Below are 18,283 nucleotides of genomic sequence, written 5' to 3'. Positions count from 1 at the left end.
CCCACACACCCCCAACCCCCCACCCCACCCCACCCCGGCCCGGCACACAGTGAACGCAGAGGCAGTCTATGAAATCAGCATAACCAGTCACTTGCTCCCTAACTAATTAATCCATTCAGTTCAGTTTTGCATTCAGTCACTCGGCCCAGCCCGCCCCAGTCTCCCTCCTGGTCCCTACCGTGGAGCAGCTGCTGAGGCTGGGGGTGGCGCTGCCAGGTGGTGGGTTCTGCGGCACAGTGAATGTGCCAGCCATGCTAGCCATGTCCCCTGGAACTGGGGCCGGGGCCTGGGGGGGCGACTTGTGGCTCTCGCTAGCACAGGACGGAGGCCCTGGAGGGGGCATGGAGGATTTTGACACCTGGCTGTATGCTGATGGCTGCTGGGGCTCCTCAAACTGGGGACGACCTGCACGGTGAAATCACAGCGGCCAGTTGAAAAGTGATGGAATGAAGAAGAAAAATGCCAAGGGTTGACTATCATGGGTTTCATAAATGCTGGTATTGATATATTTGCACTGAAACTGTGCCAGAATTCGTTATCTTAAAATGTGACCAATTTCATGCCCTGTAATTCATTAATAATCCAGATTTTATGTTGTCTAAAAACTACTTAGGAATAAATTCTTCTAAGTGCTTAGCAGCTTCTTCTGCAAAACAGAGTGTTGATACTGTTAACAAAAAAAGTGAATTAAGCGCCATCAGACTAGGTATTATGTAAACTTAAAAAATATGTAGTGAGTTTAAATCAACCCTAAATCATTGAGAGAGGTGCATTTATATACAGTGATAATCATATTAAAATGTAGATATAGCCAATGTCCTGAAAACAGGTGACCCTTTGCTACAAATCCATGACCTGAGGCCCCAAAATGAATGTCGGTACACACCAAAGTCGAGGGCGATGATTGCGTCCCCGGGTGTTGGAGCCAGCTGGGTGAGGTCCTCCGGCTCCTCTTTGAGTTTAGAGAAGAGGGTATCGCCCGGCTCTCCGGCCACACCCGCGCCTCCAACCGTGAAGAAGCTGCTCATGTGGCGAGGCTTGAACAGGGCCTCCGTCTGCTCCATGGAGAAAATCATCGACTTCTCCTCGATGTCGCTGCAGGACAGGAGAAAGAGAGAGAGAGGGTGTGATTCATGAGACGGAGGAAGAAGAGAAGAGAAGAAAGAGAAAAGATCTTTCCCAAACATTTGCTGTGATGTCTAAAAATTTTAAGTCACAGTGAAATGGCAGTTGGAGAGTCTCTTGCTTCCTTAATTTGATGGATTTCCTGTTGAAATGGATTGTCAGGGGTGGGGCTTTCAAAAAGTGTAAACCAGTTGGAGATCACTTAGGGAGCGAAAGGCAATTTTAAATGATGGGAGGAGTGTGATTGTTTGTGCTGTTTTTATTCAGTTGAGATTTGTGCTCACACTCATTATTATTGAATAATAAGGAGAATAATATTGAAGCGTGCTCACCTGAGAACATAGTTGATGCACACAATACACTGGGGCTGAGAGTTGCGGCTGTTGTAAATGACAGTTCCCTGGGTCTCCACCCAGACGTAGCCTCCGTTCTTCGCCAGCATGCGATACTGACCGCTCACTGCCTGACCCTTGGTGCATACTACAAACAGAGAGAGAGAGAGAGAGAGAGAGAAGAAATGAGGGCAGGCAAACGTTGTGAGTGTGCTCATGTTTGCTGACACGGGACAGCTGTGAGATAAAACGGCGGTCTCATGATATGGGGCTGGTTTCTTCGTTGGAGGATCTCGTTACAGCCTCAGCCAAGGTCACAAAGTCAGGGTGAGAGTAGCAGCAGAGGCAGTTCAGCGGCGAGACGCTACAACTCCAAACCGTTTCCTGTGCCGTGTCACGTGGTTCAACACTGCTGCCCCACCCACCCCCGCCTGAGAGGACAAGAGGACGGTCCTGAGTCTATTCACTAAAATGGAAGACGATGGACCTGAGTAAAGACTATGACTGATTCCTGTGGTCACTGCGGTGAATGTTGGACCCTTTTCTCACAGACCACAGGTCTTCCAAACAGTTTGACACTAAACCGGTATTTCTTTCCTGCTGGCTCTACAACGCACAACACAAACGCACGACAAACAACTGCAATATTATTCACATCACAGTTTGGTTAGTTAGCAAATTGATTTAAGAATCGTTTTTCTTTTTTGGAACAGGTCAATTAGATTCGAGCTTGTAAACCATGATTCAAGTTCATGATCCAATTCAGCGCTTTGAGACAAAACTTAGATTCAATAAATACATACACATAACTTAAGTACTTATACATTATTTACCGTTAAAAATGTAAGACTCATGAATGATTCCATTTATTACAAGATTCAAGCCCAACTCAGACCTATTTCATTTTTTTTCCCCATTTTTTCCATTTTTTTTTTTATATTATTTATTTTGGAAGATTAGTTCAATTGACAGAAGTTATAATTGATGTACGGTGTTGTTTAGTGTAATTGCAGCGTGTTTTTTCTTTTATTTTCACATTTCTGTATGGTGTTGTGTTGTCTGCATTTGTGGCGGGTTTTCTAAATGCTGTGCATGTGTTGTGAAACGGATGAGGACGTGTTTTGTTCATTTGCATGTTTTCATAAGCTGCAGTGACCTGAGCTCTGACAGCCACCGCATCGACGTGATGAATGACTCGTTACACCCCCAATCACAGGGATCTCATCAATTTTGCAACCTTGTGACACTATAAAAGCACTAACAAACTGAATGCTGCCAGAAACCAGCTCTGATGACACTTTATGTACGTTGTGTGTGTGTGTTTTTTCAACATTTATCTTCTGTGTGAAGCCCTGAAGAGATGCAAAGGCCGGTTAGCGGGAGGAAAGCTTGACTTGAGCTGCGGAGATGTGCTGGCGCCGGCCCAAGGTCCAGCACTGGCGTGGGAAAGAAGCAGGACTGTGGTCATAGAGTGTACATAAGGGCAATGACTGTGTGTGTGTGTGTGTGTGTGTGTGTGTCTGTGTCTGTGTGTGAGAGTGTGTGTTGACGGCGGCTGAGGGCAACATTAAATGTAGCACAAAACGCTGCTAACATGTGCTGATCGACAGGCTAGTCACGTTGGCCAAGAGAGCAGGCCGCCTGTGCATGCATGTGTGTGTGTGTGTGTGTGTGTGTGTGTGTGTGTTCAGTGACGGGAGCCATATAGAAGGCCCTTTATCTCAGCAGATTTAGGACTGCAGACATGGATGAGTAAGAACAGAGGAACAGGAACACGCACACGTATACTAAACACACAACTCCACATGCACTAATGAAACATTCAAACACAGATGTAAAGAATGCAACACACACGCACACGCACACACACACACACACACACACACAGACACACTTATGCACTGCTGTCACGTTGCAGGGGGGGTATATGTAGATTAATCATGTCAGTCATTTTTTCTGCCTTGTTCTGTCGCTTCTAATGACATGGCACTGTCACTGAAGACGAAAGCCATGACACCTCAGAGCCCTGTTAATACACACACACATGCGCGCACACACACATACACACACATAAACACAAACAGTGTCATTAAAATGTAATGGAGGCCACCTGTCTCCCTGTCCACTCAGTGTGTGCTTGTGGCCACAGATGTGTTTATCAGGCCATCGCTGGCTAATTTAATGGAATAAAAGACATCTTAATGCCATGTCCTGCTCTGCTCCCTCACACACACACACACACACACACACACAGACACACACACCAGTGAAACACACTGATATATGCATACATGACATACGTGGCACATGTGTATGTAGATAGAGGTGCGTGCAGACACACACACACACACACACACACACACACACACACACACACACGGAAAATGGTTGGCATACGACTGGAGAAAGAGAGAAACATACGAGTATGTCTGTCTATGTGAATATATATGCATTCAGTATGAGTATAATATGAATCTTTGAGTGTGAATGTGTGTGTGTGTGTGTGTGTGTGTGTGTGTGTGTGTGTGTGTGTGTCTGTACTCACAGTTCTGGTGGCTCTTGGTGACGCTGTCTGAGTCCAAGGCGTGGTAAAAGTCATAGACTGAGCGACCTAGCAGATCCTCAGGAGTGTAACCCATCAACTCTGTTACCCTGCAACACACACACACACACACACACACACACACCATTAATAATGTGTACTAATAAAGCTTTTTGCAGTTGTTTGCCATTAGTCATATTCATTGCATTCATATTTCTCCGTCTTCCTCCCTACATGCAACATTCAAAACACACATTCCTGCACTGGGAACTATGCTACTTCAAAAGGCTTCATGTGCGATTAATAAATCAAAAAAGAAGGATGGATATTCTCACAAAATGAAAATAAGTCGCATTTTCCCTCCCCTCCTGTTTCTGGGAAATGTTAATCTCTCTCCGTCACGGGTTCACTTTGTTAACGAGGATTTTGATACTGGCATCGCGTTGCCTCTTTTTAAATCCCTTCTTTCAAACTGTTCCTCGATTCTCTTGTTTCATCCCAGTAACAAACACCTCCGGAACAGGTTGGTGGATGTTATGGTATTACTGTAATCTGATTACAACAAAAGGTGCCTGCAATCAGCCGCAGTTACCTTAAAAAACACAAAGAGTTTTGTTTATTGTTGGCATTAACACAGTTTAAGGCGATGTTCTCGCCAAGTGCATTTGAAGAGGTTTATGTGAAATCTGGAGTGTTTCCGCCCTCGGTTCGGTGTGCTCGGACCCTGTGAGAACAATGCACCGAGAAAAGCGGGTCTCTACCTTCTTCCAAGCAAACTGCACCGCTCAATCACAGGAAACAACCCTCAAAATGCAAGGTTTTATGGGTATAAGGAGGTGGATGTTGACATCTGATAGCCAGCAGTTCCATATGCTGCAGAGCCAAGCAAAATAAAATGAAGCGAGGGCAAACAGCCATCTGGATTGATGATCACATTCAGCTATTTCAACATGGGCCACTGGGTCGATTTCAATTGGACAGAGAGAACTTCAACAAACCAAATATGCAATATCAAAAAGACAAAAAAAAAAAAAAATCCCCTCTAGTTTGGTCCAGATCAAACCTCCACACAGCGAGAGGTAATACTGGATACCTGGTTGCCAACAATGATAATAACATTTGCCTTTCTACACATCGTGGTGGCAGGATTACCAATTTTGAACTTTCTACTGGATTATGTTATTGATTATGATTTGAATCAGTACATCAGCACATAATCAATAATCTGTTATTGATTACATTTTGAAAGCAGACGTCTCAAGCTCTTCTGATAATTGCGGATGGATGGTATCCCAGACAGTTCCATCATCTGTCAGAGACCGCTGAGCGCACTTTCCTGCAATAGTCTGAAATCCAACTTGGTACTAAGCCTAAGAAATCCCAGCTGATTCATTTGATTTCTTTCAAAAACGCGGAAAAAATAGGCAATGAGCAACGTCACAAGAACTGACCCCAAAAATGAGCAAGAAATTAGTAGAACGTTACAAGAAAATTACACAAAATTTAGCAAAATAAAGAAAAAAAGGGGGAAAAAATTTAAATGAAAGATAAATTAAGAGAACATGAAAATTAGAATAAATAAATAAATAAATAAATAAATGAATAAATAAAACATCCTGTAACATAATTAGGTATATAATTATGATAATTATAATAATTGCAAATATAATTTTCTGGATATTTTCCCTAGTTTTTGGATAATTTCCTAATATTTTTTTCTCTCTTTTGTTGTTGTTGCAATTTCCAGGTCATTTTCTTTCTATCTTCGTTCTTTCTTTTAGCTAATTTCCAGGCCATTTTCTTGTTAAGTTGCTCATGGCCTTCTTTCCCATGCTTTTGAAAGAAACAAAGCCAATTTGCTCAGGTTTCAAAGTTTTTCACGAGCGTTTAAACGCGAGGAATCTGACGTCGCTCCACGTTTCAAAGGGTTAAGCGCTCTGGAGGCGGTGGAAGTGGTAACACTCTCTCTTTGTTTTCTTTATTTCCTTGTGGAAATAAACAGCATTGAGCAGAGGCTTATCAAGGCGCGGCTTTGTGGAGATTTGATGGTGTGGACAATTTGATGGTGTGGATGAGTGGATATGGTGTGAGAGAGAAAAGGAGTGAAAGAGAGAGAGAGAGACAGAGACAGAGAGGGAGAGATCTGGTGATGCAGAGGCTCTTGCCCACGGGTTACGTAACAGACATCTGTAAGCCTCAAATTGGAGGGGCGGCGGGGGGGGAATAGAAAATGAAAGAGTGGAGGAAAATAAAAGAAAGGAAAGGAGAGGAGATAAGAGAGGAGAACAAGAGGCCTAGTTGGAGGGACATGGAGGAGGGAGGGTGGAGAAAGGGTGAGGATGGATGGCTGCTGATACACTTTCCTCTACTTGCTCTCTCTCTCTCTCTTTCTCTCTCTCTCTCTCTCTCTCGTGTGTATCTGTATGTGTGTATGTATGCGTGTGCATACTTAGATTTTATCTGTCTGCGTTGACTGACATGCGGGCTAACTGAATTTGTGGTGAAAACAGAAAAGGAAGACAAGCCATTTTCTTCAAAGGAAAAAAAAAGAAAGGATCTCACTCTGAGAATGAGCTAAAACAGTATTCAGTTTTAATAACCATGATGACAGCGATAATGATGAACGCTGCCCCCACAAACACACACATCACTTCACTTTGTCTCTCTCTCTCTCTCTCTAAACCTTTGTCTCTGTATTTCTCTCAACCTTATTTTTTCTTCCTCTCTCTCCCTCACTCTCCTACTCCTTCCCGTCTGCTTCTTGCAGGTGTGATCAGTCTCACTGATGTCAGTGCTGCAGAAAAACAAGGTATTATATTAACTGCTCTTAACTTCCCTCCTTATGTTCAGAGGACGGCATGCAGCGCTGCTGAAGCCCCTTGTGAATACAGCGGGCAGGTGTGTGTGAGTCAGTGAATTGGTTCAGCTCATGATTCACTAGTTGGCAATTTGATTAAAGAAGGATTTTTCTTCTTTGGAACAATTCAAATCGAGTTTGTAAACCACAATGCCGGGCAATCATCTGATTCAGTGCTTTGACCAAAATTTTACATCCATGAGCCAATCATGTACCATCATGTAAGACTATCCTGTCAGGGGAAATAATGACTTCAGCATTTTTTACTCTAAAAAAAAAAAAGAAAGAAAAGAAAAGAAGAAAAAACTATTGCCAAATGTTGTAGTTCATAGTATTCTGTTACATCAGCACTAGAGTAAGTCTTTTTTTTTTTTTTTAACGGTGAATTGTGAATGATTCAGTTCAAAGCACTTCACATCCATTCAGGCCAAAGTGAGAGTCATTCCTTCTTTCATCAGATCAACTGCAGCTCAATCGGCAGAATTTATTACTGACATAATGAATCAATCATTACACCTCTAGGAAGAGCAAAACTAAGAGAAAATCATTGCCTGAATATCTTTCATATATGAACTCTATACATTTTCTAAAGCTTTTTAATGTGAGTTGTTTTTTTTTTTTTTTTTTTTTACTATATCATGATATATATGAGTAATATTTTGTGTTTTCGCTCTCTGGCCTCCACTGGTCAAGTCAGTCTCTGTCTTTCTCCCTCGGCCCCTTGCAGTGCCAGGCGTGAGCTGAGGAGACCGGCCCTGCGCTCCCTAATCAGTGCCCACTAAGTCCTCGCTGATCCCGGCAGGCGACCTCCCCACAGTAAACTCATTTGCGTAATTGGGGAAGATTTGGGCAGCTATTAAATTCCACTAAAAAGGCAAACAAGAAAATGGGCCCTTGTTTGCACGGTGGTCACGCATGCACCCGCATACGCAAGCACACATTCACTTTTCTCCAAAGAAAACTTTTGTCTTGCATGAGCGGCTTGATAAGATTACAGGTCTGTGTGCATGTTGCTTGTGTAACTCACTTGTGTGTTTGTGTGTGTGTGTGTGTATACGTCATCACCTCCTAAAGCTAGTAGATGAGGAATACTTTGGTGTGATTTAATCGGTTCTCTGGCCTCAAGATGGCAGCTGTGGGTGGAATGCAGTTAGGGACACTAAAATTGTTATCCTAGGTAGGTGACAGAATCTTTTGACATTTTGGGTGGTCATTTCGGCTTATTGGTCGAGGTACTGGGTAGCAGGAGCTGTCAGACTTGGACCAGCCTTATGGAATCACCTTGTCCCCTTAGTCTGTTGCAACAAATCGGGGCCCTTTGTCCTGTCAGATAAGCCCCATGTCTGTAGTTACTGTGGAAGACAGGGCCTGTGCAGGGGGCTGTGTGTGGATCACAAAACCCTGCGACCCCTGCCCTACATGCCCAATGCTACTGCAAAGGTCGGTGACTGCTGGTTGTTAGGGAAACGAATAAGAAGGAGCTGTTCTCCCTAATACTAACCACAATATGAGGGATCAACGTTATATTCACATTATTCCTAAAGAACAGTTCATTTAAGCTTGGGGGTTAACGTGGGTCTATGTGGCAGTCCTGATGCCTAGTACTGCCTGGTCTGATCGACACACACCCTCACCTTTTGTGAGAAGTGGTTATTTTTAAAGTTTCGTTAAGATTAGGGTCTAAAATCTATTCTGGAAGAGTTAAAGTTGGAGTTTGGGCTGATTTGGGCCTTGTTTAAGAATAATTTAGGGTCTAAGTTTGGTTAAGATCAGGGATTAGATTAGTTTAGGTGTAGTTTAGAACAAAATGGTGGCTTATGGAAGATATAAATTGATGGATTGATTGAAATCAAACAATGTTTTTTTATTTTTTTTTATTTTTTTTTTAATTTGAGTGCATGCAGGCGAGTTTTAATGGCTGGGTTGTCCTGCTTATCTTTGTTTTTGGGTTACTCCTATTTTATATAAGTTATGAGCGAGGAACATTTTATCAGTAGTGTCATTTAGGCTTATTGGTTAAGGTTAGGGATAGTTGTGGCTAACATTAGGCTGGAGAGTATGAATGAATGTAAGTTGGTTAGTTCTTTCCCAACCTAGGTGAAAAAAAAAAAAAAAAAAAGTACACCGAAGAGTTGAACCAAGTAATATCCATCACCGTAGTGACACAGATATGACAGCAGGTAGCGACTCAGGATTGTCACAGTGACATGCTGTCGCACAAAAAAGCTGTAATATGTTTCTCTGTGTGTGTGTGTGTGAGCATTCAAGTCTATATTTGTGTGTGGGGTGTGTGTGGGGTGTTGGTAACGGCTGGCACAGTCTTGCGATGCCGTGACAGCAGCATATTAAAGTATTAACATGTCATCTCTGGCTTCCATTTCCCACCGGCATCACTGTCAAACTAAACCGATTCAGTCAGCAAGCAATCCGTCAACTCTGTCTGATGTGTGTGTGTGTGGGGGGGTGTGTAAGTGCGTGTGTCTGTCTGCCTGGAATTTGTGTTGTAGTGACAGGACTGTGTTTTAACAGGCAGGCGTCCATATCATTAAGACACTTCTCTATTGAAGTGTGTTGAATGTCTTTATCTACACTATCTCAACATACACAAAATTATTTTTTGTGCCTTTATACGGGCATGTTTGCAGTGTTTTAATAAAATCTGATAGTATGCCTGTGTGCAAATGCATGTGTATAATTAGGGCTGGGCAATATGGACAGAGTCTAATATTATTTTGATATCGATATTGTGATGATATGACACGGATAATTTTTGCTGCTTTCATACGGTATATTTACACAAGACATTTTTGTTAAACAGTTAGTAATGTGGATATGCTGATCATGCAGGTAGAGCAGGTAACAGTACAGCTACAGCAGTCAAATACATTTAGAAAACTGCACCCCTTCATGCAGCTTTTAAAACCAGGAAAAGACAACAACACTTACGCCATATCACAATATCCCAGTCTCATATCTCAATATCGATATAATATTTACAGGGTTTCCGCTACATGTAATTCATTGTGGCGCACTGCCACGGCAAAATAAAAGCCGCCACACCTTCGGAATGATTTTTTTTTTCTTCCAGATGTTAAAACAATTTTAAAAGGATATATATATATATATATACACTATATTACCAAAAGTATTCGCTCACCCATTCAAATGATCAGAATCAGGTGTCCTAATCACTTGGCCTGGCCACAGGTGTATAAAATCAAGCACTCAGGCATGCAGACTGTGAAACAAGACATTTGTGAAAGAATGGGCCGCTCTCAGGAGCTCAGTGAATTCCAGCGTGGAACTGTCATAGGATGCCACCTGTGCAACAAATCCAGTCGTGAAATTTCCTCGCTCCTAAATATTCCACAGTCAACTGTCAGCTCTATTATAACAAAATGGAAGCGTTTGGGAACAACAGCAACTCAGCCACGAAGTGGTAGGCCACGTAAAGTGACGGAGAGGGGTCAGCGGATGCTGAAGCGCATAGTGCAAAGAGGTCGCCGACTTTCTGCACAGTCAATTGCTACAGAGCTACAAACTTCATGTGACCTTCAGATTAGCCCAAGTACAGTACGCAGAGAGCTTCATGGAATGGGTTTCCATGGCCGAGCAGCTGCAGCCAAGCCACACATCACCAAGTGCAATGCAAAGCGTCGGATGCAATGGTGTAAAGCACGCCGCCACTGGCCTCTAGAGCAGTGGAGACGCGTTCTCTGGAGTGATGAATCACGCTTTTCCATCTGGCAATCTGATGGACGAGTCTGGGTTTGGAGGTTGCCAGAAGAACGGTACATTTCAGACTGCATTGTGCCGACTGTGAAATTTGGTGGAGGAGGAATTATGGTGTGGGGTTGTTTTTCGGGAGCTGGGCTTGGCCCCTTAATTCCAGTGAAAGGAACTTTGAATGCTTCAGGATACCAAAACATTTTGGACAATTCCATGCTCCCAACCTTGTGGGAACAGTTTGGAGCGGGCCCCTTCCTCTTCCAACATGACTGTGCACCAGTGCACAAAGCAAGGTCCATAAAGACATGGATGACAGAGTCTGGTGTGGATGAACTTGACTGGCCTGCACAGAGTCCTGACCTGAACCCGATAGAACACCTTTGGGATGAATTAGAGCGGAGACTGAGAGCCAGGCCTTCTCGACCAACATCAGTGTGTGACCTCACCAATGCGCTTTTGGAAGAATGGTCAAAAATTCCTATAAACACTCTCCTCAACCTTGTGGACAGTCTTCCCAGAAGAGTTGAAGCTGTAATAGCTGCAAAAGGTGGACCGACATCATATTGAACTCTATGGGTTAGGAATGGGATGGCACTTCAGTTCATAGTATGAGTAAAGGCAGGTGAGCGAATACTTTTGGTAATATAGTGTATATATATATATATATATAGGCTATCTAGCCTTTTTTTGCACAATTATATTTATTATAATCAGTTTGAAATGATCATTTAAATATCATGAAATGTGTGTGTGTGTGTGTGCGTGTGTGTGTGCGTCCCCACCTCTCGTCACAGTAGGTGAACTTCATGTCCATGCTGTGTCTGCTGAGGAAGGTCTTGCTGTCCAGCGGCGTGTCGATGTTGGACGGGTGCGGGATGGGTTCGCACATCAGGACCGCACAGGTGAGCGGGGGCTCTTTGTAGCCGCACAGCACGCGGGGAGGACAGCTGTTGTACATCTTCAGGTGGCCGGTGCAGTGCAGCACCTGGAGGGAGCGACGGGGGGTGAATGCAATAAATCGGACACGCTGTGGAGGTAACCGAGTAAAAATGGATAGTGTACATATATTATGCGATACAAGTTACAGAAAACCTGACCTTGGGGAGAACCCTTAACTATAGTTTTGTCGTAAGACCCTTCATCCAGAAAACATGCAAATGTTTTCATACTCCTGTTTCTCATCTTTTCTGTGTCTACATGTTGTATGATACCACTATTTAGGGGCAGGAGAGTCTCTTATGTGCAGTTATATGGGGCAACACTCACCAGTGTTCACCGGTACAAACTACTCAGTGATTCCAGAACCTATCAACAATACTTAAAATTAACCTGTGCTTTATGGAGACTTTTGCACTCCTAATTATATCAATACCAAGTCACTAGGCCCAGACATTCTGCTGTTTTCCACCTGTTTTCTCTCTTTGTTGTCAAATACCGACTAGGAAAGTAGCTCCGCCCACTGCACCCCCTCACTGTTTCAGCTTCATTCAAACCTTTTCTGAAACTGTGCGTTCTGCAGATAAACGTACCCAAAGTTCAGATCTGTCACACGAGTGCCTCTGTCACCGCAATCAGCACTTTCGGTGACGGAGAAAAGTTCATTCAAAGCAGCTGTTTACTTTGCCGCTGAGAGTCTGCAGCTTCACCAAAATTTCAAATTGGAGGTCAGAGACAAAATAATCCAAGTAATCCCACAAGACATGAAAACTGCATTTTTTCTGTTTTGTAAAACCGAACTCCTGAGAGCCCTGGAGCACCGCTAGTGGTCAGAAATTGCTTGCTGCCGCTTTAAATGTATTTACAGCACAAATCATAGCGTTTAAATTCAAAATGTATCACAAGGCTGAGAAGCCATGCTATGACTATGGTTATATCGGGTTTCATTGCAAAATTTTTACCTTTTATTTTTGACATTTGGATACAAATGTGTTGTATTACAGTGCAGTGAACTGAACGTCTCTCTCTCTCTCTCACCTTCCAGCTGGCTGACTTGAGGTTGACCGTGCGTCCTCTGTTGGTCACGGTGCATTTCATCCTCATGAAGAAATCGCGCTCAGTGCTCAGCTCCTTGCCCTTCTTACCGAAGCCACTACCTGGAAGGCAAATACAGCGTTTTCAGGAAGGAAGCTACGGTAAAGCCACTTCATTTCTACAGAATAATGAACTGATATGGCGCTGCTATAAAGTCATAACTGGTAATTAGTATGCCATAAAGCAGTCAGCTGATTGTAAATATTGTGGTGCTGCATAGCAACAAAAGATCAAGAAATCTGTCTAAATCTGCACTGACTGCCTCACATTAAGTGCATGATGCTGTGCAGCTGAAATGCAAACATTTACTATGACTTAGTAATTTAACCTGCAGTTACAAATTTAATTGCTTCTTAATTACTGAGAAGTTTATCTGAGTATTTAATTGAATTAGCATAATTTAAAGGTGCAGTATGTAAATATGAGGGTTGATTGAAGTGAGGACCTTTTTGACTCAACTTACAAGACATAATGGATTGGTAAATCCTGGACCATGTCCATCAAATTTTCTTCTTACTGCATATTTTTTGCCAGCTGAGTCTAAACAGTCCTCAGTGGAATCGACAATTTAATGTAATTTTGCCCAACACTCTTTTAACCTAAAAAATTAAAAATACATTGAGTTTAATACAGGTCATTTTTGACCCACTAATGGAAAAGTGTAGGTTCCAGTCACTGAGGCATCAAAGGGTTAAAAAATATTTTTGTGTACTTTAGGGTGATAACTGCCTTTTTTCCAACAATTACACTCATTGTTGTCCCATTTAAGTTTCTTTATACCTCAACAAGTACAATCACATCATTTAATATATCAGTTTCTTTTGCTGCACTTATTGCATTACTGTGTCTTTAATGTTCAGAGAGTGATGAATCTCAGGTTAACAAAGTGTCATGACTGTGATTTAAGCAGCCTGTAAATTGATACTGCATGCCACTTATTATTTTAATGCTATTTTCCTCTTTTAATTCCACGAAATGTACTAAATCAGGGATTCAGCTCCATTACTCTTTAAACAAACTGCTTTTGCTGAGTCTTACAGACGAATGCATTAACCTCCCATGTATCTGTCTCTGTTTTATGTGACTGAGAAAACGGTTCCACACGATTAAGGTTTAGACTCTCTCCCTCTCTCTCTCTCTCTCTTTCTCTCTCGCTCTCTCTCTCTCTCTCTCACACACACACACACACACACACACACACACACGCACACACAGGATATATATACTGGCCAAGCTGTTACATCACAAGGTCAGAGTTCAGCCCTTAAGCTGCAGCGGTGAAGCTGTTGGAGTGTGTGTGTGTGAATGCGTGTGCCACTTGGTGTAACTACAAATTCCAGAGTGTGTGTGTGTGTATATCTTTATATAGTAACAGTAAAACAACAACAACTATTTACAAGAGTGTTTTCCCACTCCTCACATAAGAAAAACTCTGTGTCTGTCTGCATGTGTGCATGTGTGTGTGTGTGTGTGTGTGTGTGTGCGCGCATATGGTAAGTGGTTGGGAGTGTGTGTACGCGATTATAAAATAAACTGTCCCATCCGTGTGTTTTGTGTATAATGCTGATAAGGAGTACCAAGGAAGGGACAGTATGTGTGTATGTGCATGTATGCAGCAAATGCCAAATGCTTGGGGGAGGAGGGGAGTGACACTGGGGTAAGATCTGACACTGCCTATGTGTGGACACAACACACACACACACACACACACCCACACCCACACACACAGAATAATAACCCTTGTTCTATCAACACTGTCAGGAAGGGGTCGAGGAAGTACAGATCACTCTGCTCCAGAGAGAGAAGGAGTGAGAAAGACAGTCAGACCGACCCACACAAAGACAGTGTGGGTTAGTGTGTGTGTGTGTAGAAAATACTGATACCATTATTTTCTCAAGGCCTAGCATACAATCTCAAGCCAATACAGATATTATTTTGATATGTTACACAATTAAATTCATGTTTACTTTGGTAGTGGATACTGTCTTAGCACACACAGTGCCTGTAGCTCTGGATTTTTCACTTTTAGTGCTTATTCCTGTGTGTGTGTGTGTGTGTGTGTGTCCATCTGCGGAGAGTGTGGCATACCATGTTCCCTATCTAACAGAGATAATGCCCTGCTGCTCTCATTCTCCCACTCTCTCGCTCTCCTTTACTTCTCGTCGACATCCTCCAGGCCCTTATCGGAGACTTTCTCTTGTCCCTGCACACGTACACACCCGTCCCTCACACACTCCTCTATCTCTACAGACTCCATGTTCTGGCTCTATATGGTGTGATCATATCTGCTGAGCATGCTGCTCCCTAGCATAGAAAATACTATATATCTCAATGTGGCCAGTGATTTTTAATATTGTTATTATTATTATTTCTTTAACTGATTTTATCATTTATTATTATTGTGAAATAGGTTCAGACAGGGTTCTGGCAAAGTTGACGAAAGGCAAAAAGGTCAAAGGTCAAAGAACAAAAAGTCGAGACCTCTGCCCTAACCTGTGTCAAATGCTTCCTGAGACATTTTATTGCACTGTATTGCACTGTTCCACTCTATTTAATTCTATTACAATGCAATGTATTTATTCTTTTCTTTTTTTTTTTCTTTTTTTTGTATTGTATGCTATTCTGTAAAAATTAAAGGGACAATGACAGTTTGAATTAAAAACAGGATGAGATGAGATGATGGATGAGAATGTTATTTGGCATTAATATTATGATGATAATGAGATTTGTGGAGAACGATCTGTGCTGTGAATATGACAGTAGGAAAAGTGACAATGGGGTGAGGGGGGTTATGGGTGGTGACTGGGTTCTGACCAGCTGTCTTCAGGCTCAGGTTTTCTCTGATCTCTTCATGGTCACATGGGTGGGTGAAGTCAAAGATGCTGTGGCCGGTGAGCTCCACCTGAAAAAAAAGCACCATGAAATAATAAAGACTTACATCACAACTTTTTTTTTTTTTTTTTACATTAGTTGGTAAAACTGTGATCCAGCCTATAACCAATTTAAAAAAAGCTTTTGTATTTGTTGCCCTAATTCTCAAGGAAATCTTCTGGCGTACAGGATGTGATGCTTTTTACATTAGCATAAGAAACAACAGCCGCCATGACTGAGGAGAACAAAAGAGCACACATTTCATCATCGGAAAAAAAGACAAAGGAAAACGACGTCACAGTATCAGCCACACTGTTTGACTGCCTAGTTATCTCTGGGAAATGGCACACCAGAGCAACAAAATCGACACAAAAACAACACAAAGAGGTTCTCACAGGTCTTGAAGAGTTTTGGTTTCCTCGTTTTTGCTCTTTTTTTTCTAGTCAAGTTTAGGTCGTGTGCATTTTGCTTCTCTAGCTGGTGGCAGGGAGTGCAACTAACCCTCTGTGTGTGGACTGACGGCTCCCACTGGCAGGAGCGGTATTTCACACAAACACACCAGGCCAGTCTGAGTGACGGTTTACACCCATGTCTGTCCTGTCTGTCTGTCTGAGCTTATGTCATCCTGTCTGCCTGACATTCCACTTATTCAAGCAAGCTCTATTCTATTCTATTCTAGTCTAGTCTAATGTAGTCGAGGTCTTGTTTCATTGGCTGTGGCACCTGTGTGAGTCCCATGAACTTGCTGATGTTCTCGGACAGGAAGATCATGTCGCCGTCAGACGTCACCACGGTGATGAAGCCCTCCAGAGACTTCAGGTACAGACTGTCCATCTGCCTGTCCTCCTCACACTCGCTGCTGCTGCAGCCTGCATCAAGAAGACACACACACACGCACAACCAGGGTTACACACAATTCTCTCTCTCTCTCTCGCTCTCCTTTGATATAAATTAGGAATTTTCATATCCATTGATGAATGTAAGGGCACCATAAAGAAAGTGATGATGGAGACATGTAGTTGTTTCTCTTGAATAACTGTCTTTCTGTTTTTTTTGTGAATTTCTTGCATCATGTTGTATCGGTTGCATTTTAATAGGTTGTATTTTGCCCCCAAAGTGTTTTATTTGAACAAAATCAACAACTCCAACTTGAAATGGCTGCAATGTTAATGTAACTAAGAGATTCTCTGAAACAAACACTTTTTTACATGGACAGATTATCAGCTGCTATCCAACTTTGACAAGTGTCGCCACACCTTTGCAACGTGCACTGTGCACGTGCACTAAACATCCACATCCCTTGCCAGAAAAAAAGGCTGTTTTGAAGCATTAAAGTGTGTGTGGAATAATTCAGGAAATATTTAGTGAGGTGCGTATTGCGGCTTGTATCCATGACACATGTGCTGTCATGCGGCCAATGGGGAAACGTCAACACTCGGCCGACCAATGGTGCAACTTCATCACTAACCGAGTCAGTGAGTCCCAATTTCCCCTGGAGGATCAATAAAGTATTTCTGATTATGATTGCGATTCTGAGTTGGTGATGAATATTTGTGTTTGTAAAGCTGGCCCCGCTGATAAATTAACCCTAACCCTGTGGTCTCAGTTTCGTTGCGTGCTTATTCCAAATTTTTTGTCAGTTCAGTGCTCGCCATTTTTGCATCTTTAAGCATAAACGGGTGTAATTGTGCATGTATGTGTGTGTGTGTGTGTGTGTGTGTGTGTGTGTGTGTGTGTGTGTGTGTTTGCGCGTCAAGCTTGTTTTCCTTCTTGAAGCTTTGGTTGAGGGCCAAAACAAACCAATGCAGCTTCTTCCTGCATCTCAGACCCCTCCCGGCCCACTCACCCCCCCACACTCAAACACACACATGTTCAAACACACACACAAATTATACCCAAATACACACATTTTCTTAATAGCCGTCCACTGTTACAACATTAGTTTCATATTATGCAATTAGTGCCAAACACATAAAGTACAATTTCCAAACATTTAGAGAAAGTCCGGCGCGGCCAAGACGTTGAAAATCTGCCAACGCTCGACTCCCCTGCTCGACGCTCCTCACAGCTAATTGATACAAGTGAAAAAACAGAGATAGCGCCTATCTGGCCCCGGCTCAAAAGGGAGTGTGTGTGTGTGTGTATGTGAGTGTGTAGATGCCGGCTCCACGCTGAACAAAGCCCAGTGGCCGAGGGGGTGGAGGGTGGGAAGCCTGCAATTCCTCCCAGTGTGCTTTCCTGAGATAAGAGAGGCCAGTTCTCAAGGCCCCGGCGAGGCCTGGGGCTGGAGTTTGGAGCCCGGCCCAGACAATGTAAACCCCCAGGGGAGCGGAGGGCTTTCTCATGGGCCCAAGGGAGCAGGCCGGAGCCAGGAGACTCAGGCCCACTCCAAAGACCACCAGCACCTTTGGCCTACATACTTTGCTGTGATTACCGGTCACTGGGACTGCTTTCTGCTCTGTGGCTCTTGTGTTGTGTAACTGTCCTCATTTTGAAATAATGATGACTGTTTGACAGGGAAAACTGCTGTCCTGATAATAACTTCTCATCTGTTTTTGACCTTTCGGGCCTTATCGGACAGAAAATGCACAGTGATGGGAAAGATGAGTCAAGAGGAGAGACTCTAGCTGACGAGGTCAACAGCAAATGGCGCTCAGCTTAGCCAACTGATCCAGGAAGAGATTCATTTAGTTTCTTCTTTTCTCTTCTTTTCTCTTCATGGTCGTATTTTCTGTTTGCTCTCATGATAGTTTGAAACATAAGAAAAGAGTCACAGGAAGTCCTGCTGACGTCACC

General features: G+C 43.0%; 1 protein-coding gene across 1 annotated transcript in view; it reads right to left on the bottom strand.

Moving 5' to 3' along the window:
- The window catches only part of epas1b (endothelial PAS domain protein 1b), a 58,188-nt gene that overhangs the window by 10,105 nt on the left and 29,800 nt on the right, over positions 1-18,283 (bottom strand). Inside the window, exons 3-10 of the mRNA XM_030070590.1 lie at positions 16,211-16,356; positions 15,431-15,518; positions 12,560-12,678; positions 11,368-11,570; positions 4,003-4,109; positions 1,458-1,605; positions 887-1,095; positions 179-405 (exon numbers count right to left, since the gene is read on the bottom strand). Coding sequence (XP_029926450.1) covers positions 179-405; positions 887-1,095; positions 1,458-1,605; positions 4,003-4,109; positions 11,368-11,570; positions 12,560-12,678; positions 15,431-15,518; positions 16,211-16,356 — 1,247 coding nt within the window. The remainder of the gene's footprint in view (positions 1-178; positions 406-886; positions 1,096-1,457; positions 1,606-4,002; positions 4,110-11,367; positions 11,571-12,559; positions 12,679-15,430; positions 15,519-16,210; positions 16,357-18,283) is intronic.

The sequence above is a fragment of the Myripristis murdjan genome, chromosome 15 (genome assembly GCF_902150065.1).
Source record: "Myripristis murdjan chromosome 15, fMyrMur1.1, whole genome shotgun sequence".
NCBI classification, from domain to species: Eukaryota; Metazoa; Chordata; class Actinopteri; order Holocentriformes; family Holocentridae; genus Myripristis; species Myripristis murdjan.
The sequence above is the reverse complement of the archived record's forward strand: the minus strand, read 5'-3'. Positions and strand labels throughout refer to the sequence as shown.